This window comes from Dermochelys coriacea, chromosome 10 (assembly GCF_009764565.3).
Source record: "Dermochelys coriacea isolate rDerCor1 chromosome 10, rDerCor1.pri.v4, whole genome shotgun sequence".
Classification (NCBI taxonomy): Eukaryota; Metazoa; Chordata; order Testudines; family Dermochelyidae; genus Dermochelys; species Dermochelys coriacea.
The window spans coordinates 61,929,209-61,953,290 of record NC_050077.1 but is presented as its reverse complement, the minus strand read 5'-3'; the positions used below and the strand labels follow the sequence as shown (position 1 = coordinate 61,953,290).

Genomic DNA, 24,082 nt, shown 5'->3' with positions numbered 1-24,082 from the left:
TCTGACGGACATGACAAATGAATCTTATGCTACAGTAATCACCAGGACATCCCACAGCTACCTAGAGTCCCCCACAGAGCATTAAACCGCCTGCACCAAGATCAACACAGGCAAAGGTGCAAGTTAAATTGCCTTGAGAAGCTGGAACTTGCTCACTTTTTGGGCCTGCTCTTGGAGGGGATCATACTGTGTAAGGTATGGAGCCCTGACCACACATTCTTTTAAGAAGGTCATACCCACTTCTTCTACAGCACATATGAAATTGAGCTTCCCTAGCAACATAACACAGCTTTTTTTTTAAAAAAAGATAACTTAGAACGTAAAGATTATTGGCAACTTTTATATCATGTACTATATATTTGACAGCTTTTTTGTCAAATGAGCAACATTCACCAGATCAGACATACAAGCGCTGTGCATTTGAAAATGATTCCTGTTACTCAATATCACTAGATTAGGCACTATAATGTCTACTTTGCCATCTCCAACCACATACACTAAAAAACAAAATAATTTCATAATAAATATACACTGTAGTTTAACATGAAAATTCTTTCTCCACAGGACATCTAAATGGCAAAACATACGTGATAATTTCCCCAAAGTCTACATTTATCATATTACACCATGACATCAACATTTACATTAAATAGTAGTGAACGTCACTTTAAAATGACATTATTACAGTCAGTGTGCACTATTTCCTACCTTTACGGATTGGTCTCTCCAACATGAAATGAGTTTCACCAGTGAAACATTCCCAGGATCAGGGAAATAGAATCCACTTTTATCTGAAAATATACAAAATATTCTTTATGAGCTCACAATAAAATACACATAAATAAGACACATGAAATTTCAACTGGCCTTGCAGTATATATTTTTAAATTTTGTAATGTTCAGCTACATACCTGAAACAGAATAATTTGTTTTCATTTTATCCACAGACACATCAGTGTAAGATATTTATATGATGTACTATATATAATTACATTAGAGTTATTCATATATGTCCCCTAACCCTAAATCTAATGGGTAAATGTTATTTATAAAGGGTTAGTTCATAGTGTCTATTAGAGCTCAGTGACACTTGATGGCTTCTTTTGCAGAGGTTTGTGAAAACATTTTATTCTTTTTAGTCAGTTTGCCAGTGCCCCAATTAATCTTTCCCCATTTCAGAACTGATACTATGCACTAGCTTTCACCAAAATCATTCAAATAACTCTCTCCTGATGTTTCTAGGATAAGTCATGCTTAAGCTAAGACAAGGCAAAAAAGCTTTAGGAGAATATTCAGATATGCTTAACTATTTTTAATAAAGTCTCATATTTCAAAAAGAAGCTTATTACACTGAACTCAAATTCCAGCAAAGTACTCACCCACAGCTACAGCTATCACATATTTAGTAAGTGAAGTGGAAATTTTCTTTCTTTGAGTATTTAAGATGAAGGAAAAGCAGACTTACAATATAAAAGCAAGCTTGAACTTTTAACTATAGGCTCCAGCCTCCTGCATGCAGTGAATTTCATTTAATGCAATGAAAGCTGTGACGAAAGGCTCCGCAACAGAGTATACGTATAAAGTGGGGTGGTCTAATTATTGCTGATATTTTTGGAATATCTGCACTCAAATCACTCACGGGCTAAACATATATGAATTATAAAGCAACAGAAAAATGGGCTAGATCCTCAACAGATGCAAACTGGCATCATTCCATTGACTTTAATTGGAGCTAAGACAATTTACACTAGTTGAGGATCTGGCTCAACATTGTTACAAGCTGACTATGATGTTCAGTGTTGTTACAGAAAAAGTTTCAGAATCATGCTACAGTTCAAAGGTGGGATTTTCTTTCCATAAATACATTTTATGCTTCTATCACATTGTCTTCTTTGGTATAATTGAAGATGTAATGCTGCTATAGAAACTAAAAGGCCATTTTTCTCCTATATTCAAGCTGATGTCAGATTGTCTGACCTCTAGTAGCACCAGAGGCGAATTACTGATTATTCTAATCCTGGGTATTGCATTTTATGGAAACCAGTTTTAATGTTTGACCTAGAAACATGTAGACAAGTGCTTAGTGTATAATAAGCCTAAAAATTAATACAAATAAAGTTAAAATAAAATATGCAAAGGAGAATAGAAATATTTTCTGATTATATTTTAAATTAGATGAGGAGTCCGTGCGGAGGAGAGACATAACAATAAGGCCATTCCAGCTGGCAGACTCTACTATGGAGAAAGGGAGCTATTTTAAAGTGGATGCTGAAATGAGTTTGTTGGAGGTTATGGTAATGTTTCTTTCCACATGAGAAAAGGCAGGTGGCAACACATGGTGGGGGAGGGAAGGGAAGAGGGGATATTGCATTAATCAAGGCTAAAGGTATGGATAAAGTTATGGATAAAGACTTCAGCAAAGGTGGAGGAGTCGTATGGATATTCATATTTTACTAAATTTGCTCCTTACAGTGCTGAAATATTCAAGAACCAATATAAGTATAAAAGAATAATAATCCACCTCTTAGGGTTAAACCCATCCATCCTTTATAAGGTATGTGCTACACAGATAATCTCAGACTGGTCTAAATTGTGCATCTGACTTCTCAGATGATTTTCAGAGCAAATGCATGGTCATGAATTGGCAGGACTTTCTTGTTTAATCCAGTTCTTCCTTATTTGAAATTGAACAGGCCAATGCCATTCATCAGCTGCTTATTCCAATATTTGGCTAATAAGCTTTGCTGCTAAATAAATATGTTGTTTAGAGTAAGTGGGTTGTATCAGCCTTTAAAGTAACATGACAATCCCTGAATATTAATGCTCAGTAAATGCTCTGATTACAGCCCTGAATTGTATATTGTAGTATTAAAATATTTTCAGAGACCTAAAGTATCCTGATAAAACAATACATTATCATCCACATTGAAAAAAAGTTGGATTGCTGCAGTGCAGTTTGTGGGGTTTACAGAATTATGCAGATGCTTTGTGGAGAAAACTGCAAAGTTTGTGGTGTGAATTAGCACAATCTGAATTGGTTCACTATGCTTTTCAGTTGATGTCTGTGTAAGTACAATTGCACTTGTATTGTGTAAGTCCTTTTATAATATATAAAAGATAGAGATTGACAAAAGCAATTGTACAGTACTTACACAGCCATCCATCCATATATGTATAGGGAAAGAAAGAAAAGAAAGACCAAGCAATGCAATTTTACAGCATGAAAGAAATGGCACAAGAGGTTATATTTTTATTAACTGATTTGACACAAACAATGTCAAATGCAGAGAATATTAAAACTGCCAAAAATGAGAGAGAAGCAAAAATGAGACTATCACAGTAAAACTGTTCTTTTCCATTTTTAAATTGAGTTTTCAATGGTTTTTCATGTAGTGCTGGTCAGGTAAATTTTCTTTTTGATCTTTTCCTCGTCTTTTTCTATCATTTTGCTAACTTTGTTACGTTGATCATCAAAGCTCAATTGTAGGTTAATTTTGGCTATAGCTGCTGACTGGCATCATGAGGTAGTTTAAGGGAATGTTAAAATTATAATAGAGGAAGGAAATTACTGCAAACTTCACTTGACATGGTGAGTTAATACAAAGAAGTTGTAATTTCAGGGAAAACAAGTAATAGAAAAATAATGATAACATTTACAGTTTCACATGGGCCAAGTCCTGAAGTCCTTAATCAGTTCACACTCTGTCCTGGTTCAGACAAAGCTTCCATTCACTCAAGTGAGGGCTTTATTTGAATAAGGACTATTTATTTATATTTGTATAATAATATTTATACAGATATAAGACCAAGATGACATAGTGACAAGTAACATTTTCTCTTTTGCGCTGCCCCAACCCAATCTACCATATCTTTAAATAGTAACTAATTATTTAAAACAAGGTTCAAATGATAATTTACTTCTCTAATCTGAGCCTTCTGAATCAGCTCAGGATTCCCACACGGTGGGAAAATCCTTGCTGGTGAAGAGCTGACATAGCCAGCTCTACAAAACCTCAGGTGTGGGGAATGGACTGTGGCCAGAGTACTGCTACATTCCAGCTGTCCCTATTTGGTGTAAAGACCCTCTGGGGTAGTTACCAACAGGCACATGTGACAACTGCCTGTGCCTGCACTAACTTTCTACAGGGGCAGAACAGATCCCTTTTCAGCCCCACTCTATAGCAGAGGGGTAGTCCCTAGATGAAAAAAGGGCTAAAGGAAGTGTATATCCAACTTTGTCCTTCACTCTTGTCTTGTGCCAAAACATCAGACTTGTGGGTTGGCCCCAGTTAGTGCAAAGAGAGTGTAAAATGGTACCATTCTGATTTGATTGGATTCACCCTTCCACTTTGTACAGCTATAAATCAGTATACAAGGTAGAAGGTACAGAACAATCAGGCCCTGGAATTCTGAAGGGAGGCAATGTCTCTTTGATGTCACAGGATGTGGAGCCGGTATTCACTCTTGGAAAGACTGTGAGGTCTCTACTGCTCAGATCTAGTGGTTCTAGTTTGCACATCCAGAACAGAGGTGTTATCCAAAGAGAAGGGCTCATCACACTGAAGAGCCCAGGGCAATCTGGTTCCGACCCCAAGGCAAAAATCCCTAAAAGTCCTCCATCATGTTATCCTATATTTCCCAGTCACTTCCTGTCCCTTCTCTTTCCCCTTCCAGGCATGCCTGCATGGGGTACTGAAGTCTCCAGGGTAAAATAAACTCCATAATTCCTGAGCAGAAAACAAAGAAGGAAGGATCTATAGAAGACTGGTTGTGCACAGAGGTTTAGGAGCTCATTTGCATGTATACCTGACTTTCACATAGAAAAGGGTCAGGATTTGGCCTTAATGAATTTGTGTTATAAAGTTACATAAGATTTACTATGTATTAGAACCACATTATGTTGGCAAAACAGGCAGACAAATAAGTCATCCATATGCTACCTCATGTTGTTTTTGAAAATTGCTTGGTTGGTTGCATATTGTAAAAAACAAATATTGACTGGTTTTCAGGGCAAGATTGGTAAACTATTGCCTGAGGGATGTTAAAGTGCTGAGATTATTTTATTCTGCCCTAACCCAAAAGTCTAAGGACATTATCCAAACAGCAAGATGACTACAGTATTACAAAGGCAACAGTTTGCTTGAAGGTTGAGGTATTTTGTTGGGCAGGTGTGTGATTGTACTGAGGGAGATAGAATTGGATGGGAAAAAAGTCAGTGTTTGTTTCATTACATTCGCTGTTGTTTTTCACATGGCTAGAAAATGCCTTAGGAAATGCAATTGGATATTTTTTTGTCACGCAAAATGTATTCTTGATTCCACTTTATAGTCAACATGTTGCTTACATGCTTTTGTGATCATCACATAAGAAAAGAACAGAGCACTTCAAGCTTAAACTCGTCTAACTATTGTATTTGAAGAATTTAAAAAAGCCAATTTAAACTCCAATGGAAGTAAAGGGCAATAAAAAATGTATTAATATAATAGGATTTCAGTGTTTATACTTATATAAAGCATTGTGTCTAACTTAACACATAAAACAAATAAAAACAAAAATACTGGATATGTGTTAGCATTACTGCATCCTTCTATACTTACAGTTTGGTAACTCTCCATAAAAAATGGAAAATGAAGGGCTGAATGTTTCTGAACTTCTCCCCTTGTTACGTACAGATTCTAATTTCTGTGGACTAAAAATCAAACAAACATTAAATCACTACATAATACTTACAAAAACTTTGACAAATGTTCCATTACCACATATTCAAGTCTATACACTTATAACAGTCACTGCATTATTAATTATTATTCTTATTACTTTTAATATAGGAACCGACCTTGCCACAACCATGAAAGGCACTTACTTTTGAGAACAGTCCAATGCCCAGTAGTGTTTGTACATTTTGGCCCTTTACCTGCTATTTAAAACACACACACCTAAGCACACATATACAAACAAATCCCGAAAGGCGATAAGCCCTAGCAACTCTCAATAACTTCAACATTGTCCATGTGCAGATGGAATTAAAAGAAGATTTTCAATGACAGAAGAACTTTCATCAGTTCCTAATATATGTAGCTATTCAGGTGAGAACACTCCCTAAGAATACACAGTTTTAAAACAATGGTGAATACACTGTGATGTTAGTACAGGGTCAAATTCTGCAGTCCCTACTCATGCTATATTCCTACTAAAGTCAATGTGTAATTACTTCAGCATCTGGGCAACAGAACTTACTATGAAGAATTTTCTTATATTATTACACAAACAAAATACAATGAAAATTCTGCATTCAGGATCTCTTTCATGAATTATTTGTATATCTTTACTTTTAGTACTGAGTAAAAGTGTTAGTGCAATAGGCAATTTGAATTTTAGAGCTAACTTTTATTATATTGTACAAAATATATTTTAATTACACATATTAAAAGAATGTATTTCCTTTATTGTTTTTCCCATTCATTTCAACTAGCAGTAAATCATAAAATTAAAGGAGGCCTAACAATTCTGAACAATTCTAGAAGCCTCCTGTACTTGATAGTAGTATCTTTAAGGGATTATTATAAATATAAATTTCAGAAGGCAGAAAGAGAAAAAAATCTTTGAAGATCTTTTACCTGCTAGTTTGTCCTGCTCTTTCATGAGTATATTGATGAGAAGCAGAGTAATGCAAAAGGTCTATTGTAATAGTAACATGGCTAATATCTTTACTAAGCAATCATGTCCCAATTGTTCTTTCCCATTTTATAATCAGAGATATTTTTACTGTAAGTTCCAGTGTTAGAAAGCTGATCAAATAGCAAAAAAACAAAACAAAAACAAAAAACAGATTCACAAATATTTCCATGAATTAAAGCACTCAGCTCAGTTCATTATGATTTCTTGGCTCATGTGATTTGTAATTTGTTACTGTTTTTGGACAGCAGACTTCTGTGAAAATGTTTGTGAATCCCAACAATGTCATTCATTTTAGTACAGATGACTACTGGTCTGAAATTCTGCACCAGAAGCATGTTGTTCATTAGTCTCAGGTTCAGAAAGTTTCAGCCATCCAAGCAGGGAGAAAAAGAGATACTGTGTGACTTAGGTGACCAACTAGATAACACAAATAACAAAACAGTAAATAGTTAACAGTTCATAAACAAACTACAGCTTGAAAAATATTGATCCAAACGATTAGGTGGAAACTTACAAATAATAAATACATTGGAAGAAAATCAGGATGACTTCATGTTCTACAAACCATTCATATTATTATTTTTAATTTGTGCTGCAGTAGTTCCTAGGAGCCCCAGCAATGGACCTGGGGCTCAATCGTGTTATGTGCAGTTCAAACTCAGAATAAGACAGTCTCTTTCCCAAAGAGTTTACAATCTAAGTAATCTACCCTTGCTTTAACAGCGCTGGCAGAGCACCATGGAAGTAAATTGGGCTTCCACCCAAACCCTGCTCAGGGTGGAAGTTGTTGGTAGGTTTTTTTCCACCTGGATGTTGTTGAGTTTGAATCCCTCTGGCTCAGCACTGGATCCTTTCCCATCTTTTCCTCCAGTGGAGTAATGGTCGTGTGAGACAAACCATCTGTACCTCCAGCCCTCTTTTTCCCTGCCTTACTGACGGGCTCTTTCAGTGGCATGGCAAATTGGAATTGAATTTTTAATGAGCATTTGGTAGGCTCAGCTGAGCCAACCATGCTACTTTTCAGGATAGGTATGTACTTGTGATTTAAATTAGACCGATTGGGCCAGATGCACTTGTATAGTTTCACTGCAACTTTTAATTGGGCAGGAATCCATTACTGAATGGCTCATTACTCTTATTGTGGCCAGAGCTTATCCTAACCCTGAGCACAAAACTGGCAGTGAGTGAGGATGGGTTATGTGGGGAGGGGTGGGAAAAGGGACGTTGAGCACAGATTATTGCATCCCATTGTCACAGCCTTAGTCTTTGCAAGAAGGGACCTGGTGAAGGCTAAGTCTGAAAGTTCTGAGGCATAACCTGAATCCCATTTGACTCTGGACATATTTTCAGAGAGCGAAGGAAACAAGGGTCTTCATAAGTTCCTATGAAAGGGTTGACTGCTGGGCAGAGAGACGGATATGATTTTGTTTCTGTATTACTGGTTAATGAAAGAAACTAATAAAAATTAGGCCAAGCTATTGTAAATCAGTGTAACTTCATTGAAATCAATAGAACTATGTCAAGTTACTCCAGCTGAAAGCTTGCCCCATTACACCCATTCATTCAAACCATGAATTAATGAGTAACATCTTTATTCCAGCCTTGCATTGCTGTGATAATGGTTACATTTCATAAGGCCTAGGCAGACTGACCCTTTAAAATGCTATTCTTAAATTATAAAAAAATATTTCAGATAGAAAATATTATTGAAAAGCCTTTACTATTACTCACTCAGAAAGAAAACACTGTCATGGTGAGGGAGCACTGTGTCCTTTGTTTCCTTGCCTGACTTGGAGTTTTGGTAGCACTTCTTTAAAAAATACAAAAATTTAAAGAAAACTGGAGCTAATTCCTATGGCTGTAGTCCATTCCTCTCACAATGACAGCTAATTGCTCGTTTAAATGACCTCAACACTTTTGTCTCAGTAATCTTGTCTAATAGTTCCACTCTACACAATTTTGATTCTATGTGAATATAATGGTTCTTGACTGTGACAGGGCATTACTCATAGTTTTACTGATGCAGGGAAGCAATACAAAATCATTTACATAACCTGCTCTGTTCATATCTTTTCTTATTCAGGAAAAAAAAAACAGGTGGTGGGGCTGACATTGTGACTGAAGTGTCTAAAATCTGGAAACAGTTCCTGGAGTTCAATGAGGGGGCAAAATTCAGTTTCAAACTATACTAGGACACAGAGATGGTGGAAATGAGGGGAATCTTATTAAGATGTCATCAGATCATAAGAGGGAAAGGCTTGAAATAATTCAGAACTTATGGGATCAACTAGTTGTTGGCAAAAATGCAAAAGTTTTTGCAGTCACACTGTTGTGAGCTGATTAGGATTTCTGGTGAGATATTCAGGGTACAGCGTGAGAAAGTAGACAACATATTGCACTTCGCAGAGAGGCTATAAAACTAGATTCTGAAATTTGCTGTGTCTGAGAGGCAAGGAGTAGGAGTGCAGCCTGGAAAATGGGCAGGGCTGGCTATAGTATGGCCAAAGCAGCCAGGAAATGCACTGGTTCTGCATATGCCCTTGAGCAACCTCTATCCTAATTAAAATTCTCCTATATAGGAATGCCTATAAAAAAACTTCACAATGCTTAGGTCAGCAAGATATTGAGACCACAGCCTCTCAGGCTGACCAATATTGTCTCACTGCATCCTTGTACTACTCCTGATCCATATTCATTTGTTTCTTCTTATCTTATATTTCGTTTGTAAGCTCTCTGGGGCAGGGCATCCACCTATGACTGACCTGCTGCCTGGGATCCTAAGAACTTCAACAAAAAGTCTTATTTCCCCCACCTTTGCTAGCCTGCCACTTATCCTGTCTGTCCATGTCAAAAGCAGGAAAAGTGACCATCCTTCACATCTCAGCCCTGAGCAATACAACTAAACTTTTCCTTCCCGCCCAACGAAATAAGAGACTAACTGATCTCCTCTCTTTTAAGAGAGACTTTTATAGGCTTTGGTTATGTTTTTTAAATACGAACATTCAATTTAAACTTAAAATATCTTATAATTTGCTTTACCTCCTTTTCTCTTGTATTCTAACCAACAAATCTCCAATTTGTGACATGCATTTCTTGTGTGTTTGCAACGGAACTATGCAAACCGAAGTCACTATACCCCAAATCCTGAACCCTGGTAACATTGTCTAATGTTGTACAGTGACTGGGTCATGCTAATACCTTTGACTCTTTGTACCCATTTATTCCATCTAAATTAATGGAAAACCACATGGCATCAGAAACAATGGAGTCAATCTAAAGTACTCAACTGAGACTGGTCTAGGTTTGCTGAATAACAATAGTCTATGGACAATATCTATTGCCTGATTAGTGTGCTCCACTTGGCCTGCTCAAAGAATGTTGAACATGTTATTTTTCCTTTGATGCTGAAAAAGGATTGAGCTAAGTAAATTTGTTTTGAGTAATGTAAATGGAATTTGGGACAGGTTCTCAAAACACAGGGGCAGGTGATGCATTCAGCATCAGCTCCTAGCAGCTGCTTTAACTATTGGATTTTCGTCTCTTTGCATAGGTAGGGAAACTGAGCAAGGCTGTTCTGATGTTTAATTTGCTTTGGCCATGGAGCCACTGCCTTGAAGGAGTCATGTCAGCTATTGGGAATGGAAGTTAGAACAGCAAAGAGGAAGTCTGCCTTATATGTGGCTGTGCTTTTATTTTGAAGGGACCCAGTAGTTTCACTTTCAGTACTGGGGGAGAAAGATTGATCTTGAGGTAATGACATGGGAATTGGAGCTGGGTGATCCTAGTTGTATTCCCAGCTCCAATTCAGACCTTGACAAAATCTCTGTGCCTCTGGTTGCTCTTCTGTTTAACAGAAAGATAATACTTACTCCTCTCATATTCTGAGAGAACACCTCGTTCCTCCAAAAATCTCTCCCTACTTCAAAGAATGTCCATGGAAATAAGCCTGACCAAGTTTGTTGTGAGCTCCATTATATAACTGTCTACATGTAAAAATACAAAAGCCTGGATTTTTTTTTTCCATAGCTTTCCCTTTATTAAGGAAAATAACTGATACGAAAAAATTCTTACCTGTCAATTGTGTTGGTGAATTCCAAAGGCAAAGTAACTATCCTGTTGACTAAAGATACTCTGCTCAATAAGTAGAATACAATTTGTGATCCCTGTATGCCATCAGCATTATGGTCTAGTCCATATTTCTTTCCAATTTGTCCTTGGCCTGCAGTGATGTACTTGTCCGACAAATCTAGCACTTTTCTGGAAAACAAGTTAATTGGCATATGTTCTTCCACCACACCACAGTGATTACAATTCCATCCTGGCAGCATTAGTGATATGTGATTTCCATTTGATACTAGTCCAAAAGAAACTGGACACTGAAGTCTGAAGAGATCTAAATATCTAACACAGTGATTGTCTAATTCTTTATCCACACCCCATGGTAAGAGACATGACAAAAGCAGTTTAGCTGTGCCTGTAGTGATGTTAGCATCGATTTTTCCTGATGGCTGCAGTCTAATCTTTTTAGAACTCTTCATTTTTTTATGTCTTTTGATGCCACCAATTTCTTCCAAAGACTTCGCTGCACTATTATTCCTATGGACCTTTTTTTCACAAGCATTTTTTACTTGTCCATCCATTGGGAAGAGAGAGCCAGCAGTTTTATTTCTTTTTAACGTTAGTGTCCTTTTCTCTGCTGTGCTTTTGGCTCTTTTTAAAATGTCATAACTGTGGAATGAATTTGATGATTTCAGTCCACTGAGTTGAGATGACAGTAAAAGTTCGACAAGTTTTTCCAGATCAAATAAGAGAACATGAAAGCTTATGTTGTTCCATTTTGTCTTTACTGGCAAGATAGTAAAAGGCTGTTGGACATGGCTGGTACCAGTTTGCTGAAATAAAAAAGTTATGTATTAAATGTCAAAATCAAATCCACAGTTACATAAAACTTTACCTAGTTCTAACTTAGAGTTGCATATGGAATAGGCCAAATTCATTCCTTGTTTAACTCCACTGATTTCAACTAAACTATACTTATTAATTATGTATTCACAGCAGCATGACTATGTACCAGGCACTTTCCAAATGGTAAGCACAAAAATAAATGCCTGCTCTGAGTAACTTACTAGACAGGAAAGTAGAGAGAAGCAAGGGAAAGAGGACTAGGAACCATAGACAATTACAGGCAATGTTGTTAGTGACACCTATATTTAAGGGTACCTAACCCTTTCCATATAAGATCCTGTATTCACTTGGTTATAATTCTACCAAACTTTTACCATTTGGTCTGAAATATTCTCTTCTGCCTCAGAATTTTTTTGGAACATTTCAACAAAAACATTTCAGCTGCTTCCAAGAACACACTTAGGGGAAAGTACATTTTTTCCCATGCAGAAAAAGTCTTACAATGATTTTCACTGAGAAGCTCTAGCACCTCCCAGCTTTGGAGCAGGGACTAAAAATTTGTCAGGGATGTGTGTTTTGCTATCCATGTAAAAATCCAGTCAAATCTGGCCAAGGTATAAGCCTATGAAAATATCATGACACACACCTCAGTACAGGTTTGTGAAGATATGTCTACATTGCGAAGTAAGCGTGTGCTTAAGCTTGGGCTCAAGCCTAACCACCTTTGCATCTACGCTGCAGTTGCACTAACCCAGAGCTTGGACACAGGGTCCCAAGACCCTGCAGGGCTGCAGGGTCTGAGCATGAGTCAAGCTGGGACCCAGGGTCCAAGCCCTATTGCTTTGCAGTGTAGATACAGCCCCGCTTGAGTCATATTCTGGGAGGCTGGCTGAAGTATTCCATAATTCCATGGGGCAATTTCCTTAGTCCTCTCTATCCCAACAATCTCCAATAGACTATTGAAAACAGAAGCCACACACACCCTTGGCATAAGGCAGCAGCTCAAGTCAGTGTTAACCCATTCTCTTCTGATCACCAAGCTGAAAGCCCACCATCAGAGAGCCTCCTGGATTTGCAATGGAGACCAAACAGAGCAAGCCTTTTGCAAAGCATGCTACTTCATGGTCATGGGAGCCTAGCCAAATTTTGGTGAATCTCTGGTGCAAGGCCAGTAAAACTGTCGACTTCAGCAAAAAGCACCAGGAATGACCATGCATACCACCAGAGAGCTAAAAATATGAATGAGCTAAAAATGACCATTCATACCACCAGAGAGCTGGCAGCTTTGCAGATTTTCCAGACAAGTGATCAGTGCAGGGAGTATATTAAGAGGCTGAAGAGTGAGTACCGGAAGGCCAGGGACAAGGACTGCACCCCAGGCAACTTACCAATGATATGCCCATTTTATAAGTTTGACCAGGTGCTGGGCACTGTGCCCAGCACAGAGCCAACTGTGCTTCCTGACGACCTGGTCAGCCAGGATGGTGCCCTGCTAGCTGCTGAAGCCACTGTGGGGACTGATGGGAGCCAGAAGCAGGTTCCAAGTGAGGTGCATGAAGTGACTCCATTCATGAAGCCAGCCCCAGAGCAAGCTATCAATCAGGATCAATAGCAAATTCTAGGTCCCTACTCGGAAGAGCTGTTTGTTCCACCCCCGGCGGAACAGCCTGGCTTTGAGCTTGCAGCAAGCCCAACAAAGACAGAAGCCGTCCCAGAGCCTGGTCAGTTTATGATTCCAATTTGCAGTTTATTATTACAGTAATGGGAGGGATTTCTGCTCTAAGAAACAATACAAAAGTTATGGTAAGCCCTGGCTACCAACGTGTGTCCACTAATGGCAGATTGTATCACAAAGCTGCAGCATCCTCCTGCCCCCTACCCTTCCCTGTGCCAGAGAGGAGAAAAGATGAAGAGTTCTGCATGTTTGTGTGCAGCAATAACAGGGTAAGCCCTATGTGAACTAACACAGCTTCTTCTTAATTCCCTCATGGATTCTGACCCAGTCCTGGCTGCTGATAGCTGCAAACTTTTCCTGATGCAGGAACTCCAGATAATTAGTCACGCTGCTGGGAAGGACATATTTTCCAGGCCCCCTCTATAGAAGACTAGCCCACTCCACTAACAGATGTGCTGTTTGTCACTATATGTACTGCTGCTGCACACACCGCAGGATTCCCACCAGCAGCTTGGAATAACATTTCCCTTTACCAATAGGGCACCACAAGAACAGCTGTGTCCTCCAAAATGCAAATGATAGAAAAAGCCTTTTGCAGCAAGGGCACTCTCCGCACTCACCCCTACCTATAAAAAATTCCTAACTAATTGGCATAAGGCAGAAAAAAAGGTTGTAATTTTAACCTTACAATTGTCCCTGAACTTCTAGAACTGTGATTGACAAGGCTGTGTCCAGAGAGAGTATGTGGACTGAAGCATCCCCTTCAAATATATGTTGTTTTTTTAGAAGTGTAAATATTCAGTGTTCCTCTGTTGAACTACGTTAGACAATAACCCTCTGTTTCTGATCCTGTTTCTGGTCCCTCAACCTCTACTGCCTGCTCTTCATCAGAAACTTGACCCCTGGCCCAATGTAGTTTCACAGACCGTTGCAAAAAGAAGCATTTTCGTGATGAAGTTATGGTCGATGTTCTTGAGAGGGCTGACCAGCAGGTCCTATACCAGAAGCAGAGGGACAAAAACGGGAGCAATGGTATGCTGACAGGTAGGAGGAAAGGGTGAGGCTTGTCACCCAGGTGGAGTACAGGGTTTTAACAGCAGTTCCTGGAACAGAAACGGTGGCTAAGGGTGGAGGACAGAGCTCAATAGACAGACTGTTTTGGCTGACAGACTCATGTCTATCATGGCTGCAAAAGCACCATCTCCTGATGCCATCCCCCACACCACAGCCTGATGCCCCTGCAAAGTACCCTCAGGCATGGGGTAGCTTGGACAACTCCATGTCTGGGCGGTCCATGCATTCAGGTCTCTTGAGCAGCTGGGCATAGCAACTAAATACCGTGAAGCCTTCCTTCTTCAACATCTCTCCTGTGGATACTTCCACTTCCCCCATCCCCAGCACCAAGTGAGCAGAAAACAGGGAAAGAAGGGAAAGAGAACATGGGCCCAGAAGCATGTAGAGGCACAGCTGGGTTTGCACTGTTTCCATCACTTTTTTTTAAATGTTCTTCTGGTGCTTGTTTTGGGGGTGTTGAAATAGTAACTGGCCTGTCCAGCACTGGGTGACTGTTTTAATACCTGTTTACAAATAAAGCCTTGTAGGTCTTCAGGAAAGATTACTGCTATCACTGCATCACATGACACAATCATGATTTCAGATATACTGTTAGAGGCTGGCAGCATTATTCCTTGATGACCATCTACACTGAAATACTCCATCTCCACACATAGCTCCTATGTGCATCCCCACAAAGCAATTGTGCATACCGCCTTCTGTAAAAAAGGAGAAACAGAAACACATGCATGCTCCAAGACAACCAGTTCATGGATACATTTCACCACCCAAGAGGTGAAAGTCCAGAAAGAGTTTTGCGTCTGGAAATCCTTTACCCCAAAATACCACCACAGAAGGCTAATGCGTAACAAAATGGTGAGAAATGCCAATGATCTTGGAGAACCTGGTTCCTTCTGAAAACTCCCCCAGGCACTGACTATGAACAAAAACAATGACGTACTCTAAATCAAGCTGGGATGGAAAGACTGGTAACAATATGACCAAGTAGAAGCTGAGGAATGACCTTTGAAAGTGGAGTGTCAGGGCAAACACTTCCACACTGTCTGATGCCATTTTCCCTGTCAACATCCTGTATCTCCAGATAACTATTTGAGATAAGTGACAACACCTGGTCTTGGCTGCGGTTTTGGAATGACAAACTACGATAATGAGAAGGATAACTGGTAGAAGTAGTAGGTGGCAGAGGTCTGTGTGGTTTGTCTATAGCTCTAACCTCGCTGATGACTCATGTGGAGGTCCATGTAATAGAAATTCTGTTTTTTTCAGTGTGCTTTTTTAAAAAAGAAACGGTGTATGAAATTCCATTAACCCCCCTCCCCCCAAACCCTAACCTATGTTAAAAGAACATTAAGGTTGCAAAATCAAGTGGACAACAACAGTTCCCCATCACCCCTTCCCACATCGTGCATGAATGCACTAGGATACAGTCTTTAATTATATAACCATACACTATTTTCCCCCCAAAGGACCCCAGTCTCATTCATCACCCTCACATCCAATGTGTATCTGAGGTTACTAGAAAGGATCTTTAGAGACATGGGCTTTGATGTATTCAATGTGCTGAGGAGACCCACCTCTATATTTCTATCACTTATAAGCCAGTTGGTACAGTGGAAAAATTGTCCCAAAAGTGCAGAGTTTGGAAGGGTTCCTAGCTGTCTGCAACTCATTCCAGGTAAGATAAAGACAAGGTTTGTGTATGGAGGGAAAGACAGAAGAGACGGGAAGATTGATAACTGGAACCTCTATGTGAGGCAGTGCAACATGACATTTGAAGATCTTGGGCTCCTTATGGATGATCAGGGTAGCAGCTATAGTCCAAAACACTTTTGTTCATCTGAGCCTAGTGAGAAGATTGAGATTCACTCTCTTTGATGTGGCCCTTGCTATCCAGATTTTTTCATCTAATTTAAATTCTATTCAAGGTGAGTTCTACACACCAATATTTTAGCTCCACTTATTAATGTGATATTACTATCCCAGCACAACTATCTCTTACCCACAATTACTGTTAATGAATGGCCAACAAAAATTGTAAGTCTTCTTTTAAAAAACTAACAGAACTGCAGATTTGGGATCAGCTATAATTACTTACAACTTTCAGCTGACCCATTAAAAAGTGTGACTGAAGTAACCTTGCATGCTGAACCATAGTACTATGTCAGCTGAAAAATTTATGAAAATATTGCTCTAAACCATCTTTTCTCTAACTATTTTTATTTCCACCTTTACAAGATTCATTGCATACAATTCACTGAGATCAAGTGTTTAACTTTTTTTACTAGAACCCATTGCCATTCGGTCAACCTCTAGCTGACTAAGAAAAGAAGACAGTCCTGTCCCAAACAGCTTACAATCTGAAAGACATGAAACAATAGGAAATCCAGAGAAGGGATTTAAAATGTCCAAGATTAATTGCCTCGTTGTGGCATCCCTGAAGAATTTACCCACACAAATCCCAGGGGGAAAAATTCTGTCCTCAGAATTCAGGGCATGAATCTGAGGGCAGAAGTCGGCTCTCGGTGCACAAAAAGAATAGATTAGATGAGAATATAAATAGGAGAGCAAGGGACTGAGTCATGACAAAAAAGTACCTGGAAGAATTTTCAGTATTAGGATATCACTTGATACATGAGTCAGTCTCCAGGCAGAAGAGATTGTGGACTTTGCTGATATTAGCCAAGAAATGTAGGGAATGGTCACTAGAGTAAGAGGACAGGTACATATTGACTAAGAGCCACAGTGAGGGTAAACTATGGTAGGGCACACACAGATGGGACGGTGATCCTAACTTTGGACAGGTCCTAAGGGTCCATCAGGAATTCCAGCCTCCACCTTGTGGATCTGAGGACATCTGCCTCAGTCAAAACCCTTACATATTTCCTTCTACCCCCACTTTCCTGGCAGTCTGAATTCCTCAGGAGTGATGCTGTGTTTATGCCCCCTGTTGTACCAAAGTCCTGTGACTCTTTAAATGTAGCTCACACAGCATGTTGCCTGAGATACTGCAGTTACGAACAGCATAATCTGATATGCAAGATTTCTGATCAGAAAAATCTATGTTTTGAAATTTGTATAACTTAGTTATAATGATTTTTGCTTTGTATAGAATATGAAAGAAGTCTTTAATGGCAAGTTGTAAATGTACTACAAGTGGTAGATTATAAATCTAGGAACCAAAAGACAAACAAACACTCAACAAAGAACAGGATTCCTCCCCCAGACATCAGTTTGGCATAGACATGATCTTTATCTCATGAAACAAACTTCATAGTATATTATGTTTTAGAAAGAGACCTGATTGTGTGAAAGATTGTGACAATATTCTTTATTCAGGATATTCCAAAGAAGAGTGATGCTTAGGATGTGTTATCAGAACTTTTACATGAGCAAGTGGGACTGTTTACCCCTCCCCTTTGCAAAGAGAAAAACCTTTATTTGAAACCCAGACAAGGAATTCTAGAAAGATCCTTATTGAAACTGATTTCTTTTATAAATACTCAAAAGGCTTCATTCTTAAAACTTTGAAGTTTAAACGTTTTACAAAAGGTAATTACTTGTAACTCATGTTTCCAATTAAAGGGAAAAAACCTTTGTTGTCTTTCTTCTGAGATATATATTTGCAAATATTTTGGCTCTAAATGAATGCCTTTATATTATAACTCCCTGATACCACTGTTACATGAATAGTAAGTCATCTTATGTACAAATTAGATGCTGTAATTGGCTATTAATATAAGAAGCCATTTTAATATAGAAATTAATTGAGGAATTAGTTATCTGGCAATACTTAAGCAACTCCTTACCAAACTGAAGAAGACAAGAGCCTCTTCAGAGATTAAGATAAGACAATGCCTTCTTTGATGACCATTTACATTTAAAGAATCATTTATGTTGAGGGAAAAAATATTAAGAGCTGAAAGGCTTTTATATAGAAGTGTTTGGAGTTTTGGACTCATTTGAAACAATATTTCAACTTCTATTAAACCTGTATGAAACTAAAAGGATGTCTCAGAAAATCAGCTGATTAAAAGAGAGGTTAAACTCTTACTTTAAAAATGTTTTGAGAGAGTATCCTGCCTCAAAGATAAAAGCAATATAACGATAAAATTGAACATTTTCAATCATGCTGCATATGCATTAGCAAATTGCATATTTATGATCTGAATATGCTGCCAAGCCCATCCCAGGCAGGTGCTGAGCCAATGAAAGGTGACAGCAGCTGACATTTGAATCCAGCCGAGCCCCTAAAAAAGGTACATAAACACCTTCAGGGAGATGATGGAAAGAGAAGAGTATAAGTTCCTCTGAACTTTTGTGCTCTTATCCTCTAAACCCTCCTGTGCTTTTATCCTCTTTCGCTCTTACATACTCAGCACGTGTTCATCTAGCTTTGTACAAGCAAGTGAACAGCAGCAACAAGATAGCCAAGCAGAAAGAAGCCACAACACAGCATCAAGAAGAAACAGGCTTCCAGCCCAGCACTGCCCCACCCCGGTGTGCATTGTTATATTGTATATACAAGCCCTCCACTGATTTGTGGAATAATATACTTTGGTCTTATCTGACCTAGAGAAGTGCCCAATCAGAACACACTTATTCTTAGTCTCTCTTGAAAGTTCTCCACAATCAGAAATACAGAAGAGATCGTAACTGTAGTAACCACTGCTAACTGCTTGTTTGTGTTTTGTTTCATTTTTTCTCTTTTCCTTTCTTTAATAATAAAATAGTTAATAATTGTGATTATTTTGCTTTTTGTTAATTGTGGTGTCCCCTAAAGCATGGCAAGAACACATGTGACTAAAATAGTGGGAGTCATGTCTCTGTATTGGCATTCAGAGATAATTATTAGGGGCCAGTCTACACTAAAAGCACTACATCAGCACAGCTGCACTTATGCAGCTGTACTACTGTAGCACATCTGGTAAAGACACTCTATGCCGATGGGAGAGAGCTCTCCCATTGGCATAATTTCTCCACCGCCGAGAGAGGCAGAAGCAATGTTGGCAGGAGAGCATCTCCCACCAACATAGCGCCAGTGTAGACAGAACTTAGGTTGCTGTAACTTGCATCGCTCGGGGGCGTGGGGTGGATTTTTCACTCCCCCGAGCAACGTAAGTTATATCGACATAAGCGGTAGTGTAGGCCTGACCTAAGACATCATTCCTTGTTCCTCTACACTATTTTTAGTAACTTTTAGATAGTTACTTGATGCTCAATACCCCTTTTCCTACTGCTCAGCGACCAACCAAACAAAAGAAAATATTCTGACAATGTCAATCTGCCATTGCATTCTGTGATGCCACTTGTATATAAAGTCAGAAGAAATGCTTACTGGTAATGTGAAAGTTTATTGACATTGAGTCAAATAATGTCTACCAAGTTATCTTAGCTTTCTGCCACAGGCATTTCATTCCACTGAAAGAAGATGGACATATAAGCCTTTAGACGTAAGATAGCATTTAGAAAATATGGACCAACTACCGCAGATAAAAAGAAGATAGAGAATGGAAGGCAGGCCATAAAACTAAACGTACACTCAAGAAGTGGGAAAAGAAACTGGTGAAGGATATTGAAAGAGGGGTTAACAACTTACATTCTACAGACCCTTCTTTCTAAGGTTCTGAAAACACTTTACAAACATTACATAAAAGTCCTACAACATTCCATAATGGAGGTACGTATTACAGATCGGAAAACTAAGGCATCATGATCACATTTTCTGTGCTTTACTACAATAAATAGGTGTCAATAATAATAATATTCCATTTTCTCTCATTTTTGCTCAGCTCATGTTAAATCAATCTCAATTATTGTCGATTTAGCATTTCAGTCCAAACTGTTCAGTTGGATAGTACTGGGCCTATTCAAATACAGAGTCATTCACCCCTTCTCACTCTCAATCACTTGCAAAGTTGTGCCGTATAAATAAGTCAAAATGAACTAATTTTACAACATAATATAAGATGAAGCCTTACTTCTCAGTGGAACTGCAAATTAAATGATCAGATCTAAGGTTTATTCAGCATCATACACATATTTTGCACTCAGCACTACAGAGTACAGTTTAATAATTCTTTCATTTTTTAATTCACTACAATTATTTTTAAATGTAAGTAGCACCCCTTGGCACACACAAACTGTGTTACATATGTGATGGATTGGCTAAACTCTTTGTGAAAGATTTTTCCCACCACCAATATCTGATTGACCTATTATCTAGCTAAGCAAACAAGGACCCATTTTTATCATCTTAAAGATAAAACTTAAAATAAGACAAATTCTACATTATCCACTCAAAATATATGGCTGATCACAGTCAATCAAATTTCCTTTCTAAATTCCTCTTCATAGGTTTATAGTAATTTATTTTTTGACTTTCCAATAGCTCTACCCAAATTTTGAGAAGCTGATCACTGCCCATTTTGTGGCTGCCCAGGTCTATGAATCTGAACTGACCACGATAGCTCAAAGCTACGGATGCACTTGGGTTGTAAACACAAGGTGATGACTACCTCACTTTGTGGGTCAGGAACAGCAACAAGTCTCACACAAGGCCATTGAATGATGTCAATAAGGATGATAGTCCAAGAAATAATGAAGTTTGCAATAAGTAAGTAAGGGGCCAGAGTTAGTTAGTGTTGTGTCCTTAACACCCCCATACCAGTCTGGTTATATTCTTGAGCAGAATGAAGAAGTGTTGAGAAGATATTTGCTTTGCAGTAGTCACCTGATGGCTGATCCAGAGATGGACAGTTTAACTATAATTCTAAATAATCTTTAATAATGTAAAACATAGAGGATGCTTTATTCCTTGACATTTTAAAATATATTTTCTTTAGCAGTAATTTAGAAGGATTTTGTTGATATAGTATATAAATTCACATATACATATATATGCATCTTCATCCATAATATGTAGTAACTTCTGAAGCTGAGTGAAAACAGTATCTACCCATGACTATTATTTAGTGGATCTGATGCTTTGCCCATTAAAGTTAATGGATGTTGGAGCAAGTCCACAAGTTACACAATGAAAATATTGCCACATTAGAAGAACAATTTACATGTAATAAGAGCTGAAATTTTACTCATGGCCAGAATTATGTAGCTCACTAACATCAGAGATGCACAAACATCACACATTCTTTTTCAATAATTTTCACACTAATGTTGATCAAAGTTCCCTTAGACCAGTGACTCTCAATCTCTCCAGACTACTGTACCCCTTTCAAGAGTCTAATTTGTCCTGCATACCCCCAATGCATACCCTTGCAATTCACCTCATTTAAAAACTACTTGCTTACAAAAATCAGACACAAAGATACAAAAGCGTCACAGCATATTATTACTGTAAAATTGCTTACTTTCTCATTTTTACCATATTCTACCATAAAATAAATAAATCGGAGTATAAATATTGTACTTATTTCAGTGTATGGTATATAGAGAAGTATACACAAGTCATTGTCTGTATGAAATTTTAGTTTATATTTACTTCACTAGGACTTTTTATGTAGCCTGTTATAAACTAGGCAAATATTATAGTTGTAAGAATGCATGATAGAGATCTTGTAGGTGTTTGTCTCTGTCTGAGGGTTGTAGACAATGAATCGTGTGGTATGACCTGGATGAAGCTAGAGGCATGTAGGTAGGAATAGCGGTCAGTAGGTTTCTGATATAGGGTGGTGTTTATGTGACCATCTCTATCATGCATTCTTACAACTACAATACCCACCTACTGAAGTGAAGAAACAGATTGACAGAGCCAGAAGAGTACCCAGAAGTCACCTACTACAGGACAGGCCCAACAAAGAAAATAACAGAATGTCACTAGCCATCACCTTCGGCCCCCAACCAAAACCTCTCCAACGCATCATCAAGGATCTACAATCTATCCTGAAGGACGACCCATCACTCTCACAGATCTTGGGAGACAGGCCAGTCCTTGCTTACAGACAGCCCCCCAACTGAAGCAAATACTCACCAGCAACCACACAACAGAACCACTAACCCAGGAACCTATCCTTGCAACAAAGCCTGTTGCCAACTCTGTCCACATATCTATTCAGGGGACACCATCAGAGGGCCTAATCACATCAGCCACACTATCAGAGGCTCGTTCACCTGCGCATCTACCAATGTGATATATGCCATCGTGTGCCAGCAATGCCCCTCTGCCATGTACATTGGTCAAACTGGACAGTCTCTACGTAAAAGAATAAATGGACACAAATCAGACGTCAAGAATTATAACATTCAAAAACTAGTCGGAGAATACTTCAATCTCTCCAGTCACTCGATTACAGATCTGAGAGTGGCTATCCTTCAACAAAAAAACTTCAGAAACAGACTCCAACGAGAGACTGCTGAATTGGAATTAATTTGCAAACTGGATACAATTAACTTAGGCTTGAATAGAGACTGGGAATGGATGAATCATTACACAAAGTAAAACTATTTCCCCATGTTATTTCTCCCCCCCCCCCACCCCCCACTGTTCCTCAGATGTTCTTGTTAACTGCTGGAAATGGCCTACCTTGCTTGTCACCATGAAAGGTTTTCCTCCTTTCCCCCCCCTGCTGCTGGTGATGGCTCATCTTAAGTGATCACTCTCCTTACAGTGTCTATGATAAAACCCATTGTTTCATGTCCTCTGTGTGTGTATATAAATCTCCCCTCTGTATTTTCCACCAAATGCATCCGATGAAATGAGCTGTAGCTCACGAAAGCTTATGCTCAAATAAATTTGTTCGTCTCTAAGGTGCCACAAGTCCTCCTTTTCTTTTTGCGAATACAGACTAACACGGCTGCTACTCTGAAACCTGTCATTATGCTAAATATACAGTTAGAATTTTATCTTGCATGCTTTACAAAGGTGCCATGGTGAAGTTACCAGGTGTAAACAAAACACTAAAGATTTCACTCTCTTCACAATGATTTTACATAGATGAAATTGAGTTTGTTTCCATAATTGCACCTTAAAGATTAAAAGTAGAATTTTATTATTACTATTCCAAACACCACTTGCATTTGTTAAAAACTCAAAAGCAGCAGAGTACCTTTTTATTTTGTTTGGAGTATCGATGTACTATTTTGAAAAGAAACCAGCAGCACAATAGAACACTATTGCAATTTACATATTGGCTAGTCCAAAAACCAAAAAATAATGAATAAGTGTTTAAAATGTCTTTATAAGGATGTGTATATCGTGTTCAAAATAAAATAAAACATGTTTAGCAGACTTATATATTCCTCTTATAACTACTTTTTTCGATTAATGCAATTTCAAACATGTAACAGAGGCCCCAGTTGCAGCTCCATAGTTAAGGTTGAGTTGAATTTTTCACTTAAAATTCAATGTCTTTTTTATACATAAAAATGTGACATATCCTCCCCAAAATTATAGTACACACTCTGAGTATGGAATGAATTTTCTGAGAATTTAAACCATTATTTTAAGAGTTAAATATACTGTCTAAAATTTAGCAGTAACAGCATTGGTCTTTTTGGGGGGCTTATCTTTTTCTTGACAAACTCCTACAGTTATAAATGAAGTACTGTATACTTAGGCTTATCTCTCAGTTTATATTTTACATTTTCTGTAACTATGCATACACAAACCCTACATTCTATGTGAAACTCAAAGCTTTATAATGATGGGTAAGTATTATCATCACCAGTCTCCAGATTCTGAGAAGGTAGGTAACTTTCTTTCAAGACATAAACTGAGATAAGATTACAAAATTT

At 38.4% G+C, this 24,082-nt stretch overlaps 1 protein-coding gene across 4 annotated transcripts in view; it reads right to left on the bottom strand.

Moving 5' to 3' along the window:
- Window positions 1–24,082, bottom strand: part of WDR72 (WD repeat domain 72) — a 177,053-nt gene that overhangs the window by 80,740 nt on the left and 72,231 nt on the right. For all 4 annotated transcript variants that reach the window (XR_006274743.1, XM_038419478.2, XM_043493799.1 and 1 more), the window contains 3 exons: window positions 10,750–11,570; window positions 5,598–5,689; window positions 709–791 (listed from right to left, as the gene is read on the bottom strand). Coding sequence is in view for 3 of the 4 variants with exons in the window: in XM_038419478.2 (XP_038275406.1) it covers window positions 709–791; window positions 5,598–5,689; window positions 10,750–11,570 (996 nt within the window). In the remaining variant the exon portion in view is untranslated. The remainder of the gene's footprint in view (window positions 1–708; window positions 792–5,597; window positions 5,690–10,749; window positions 11,571–24,082) is intronic.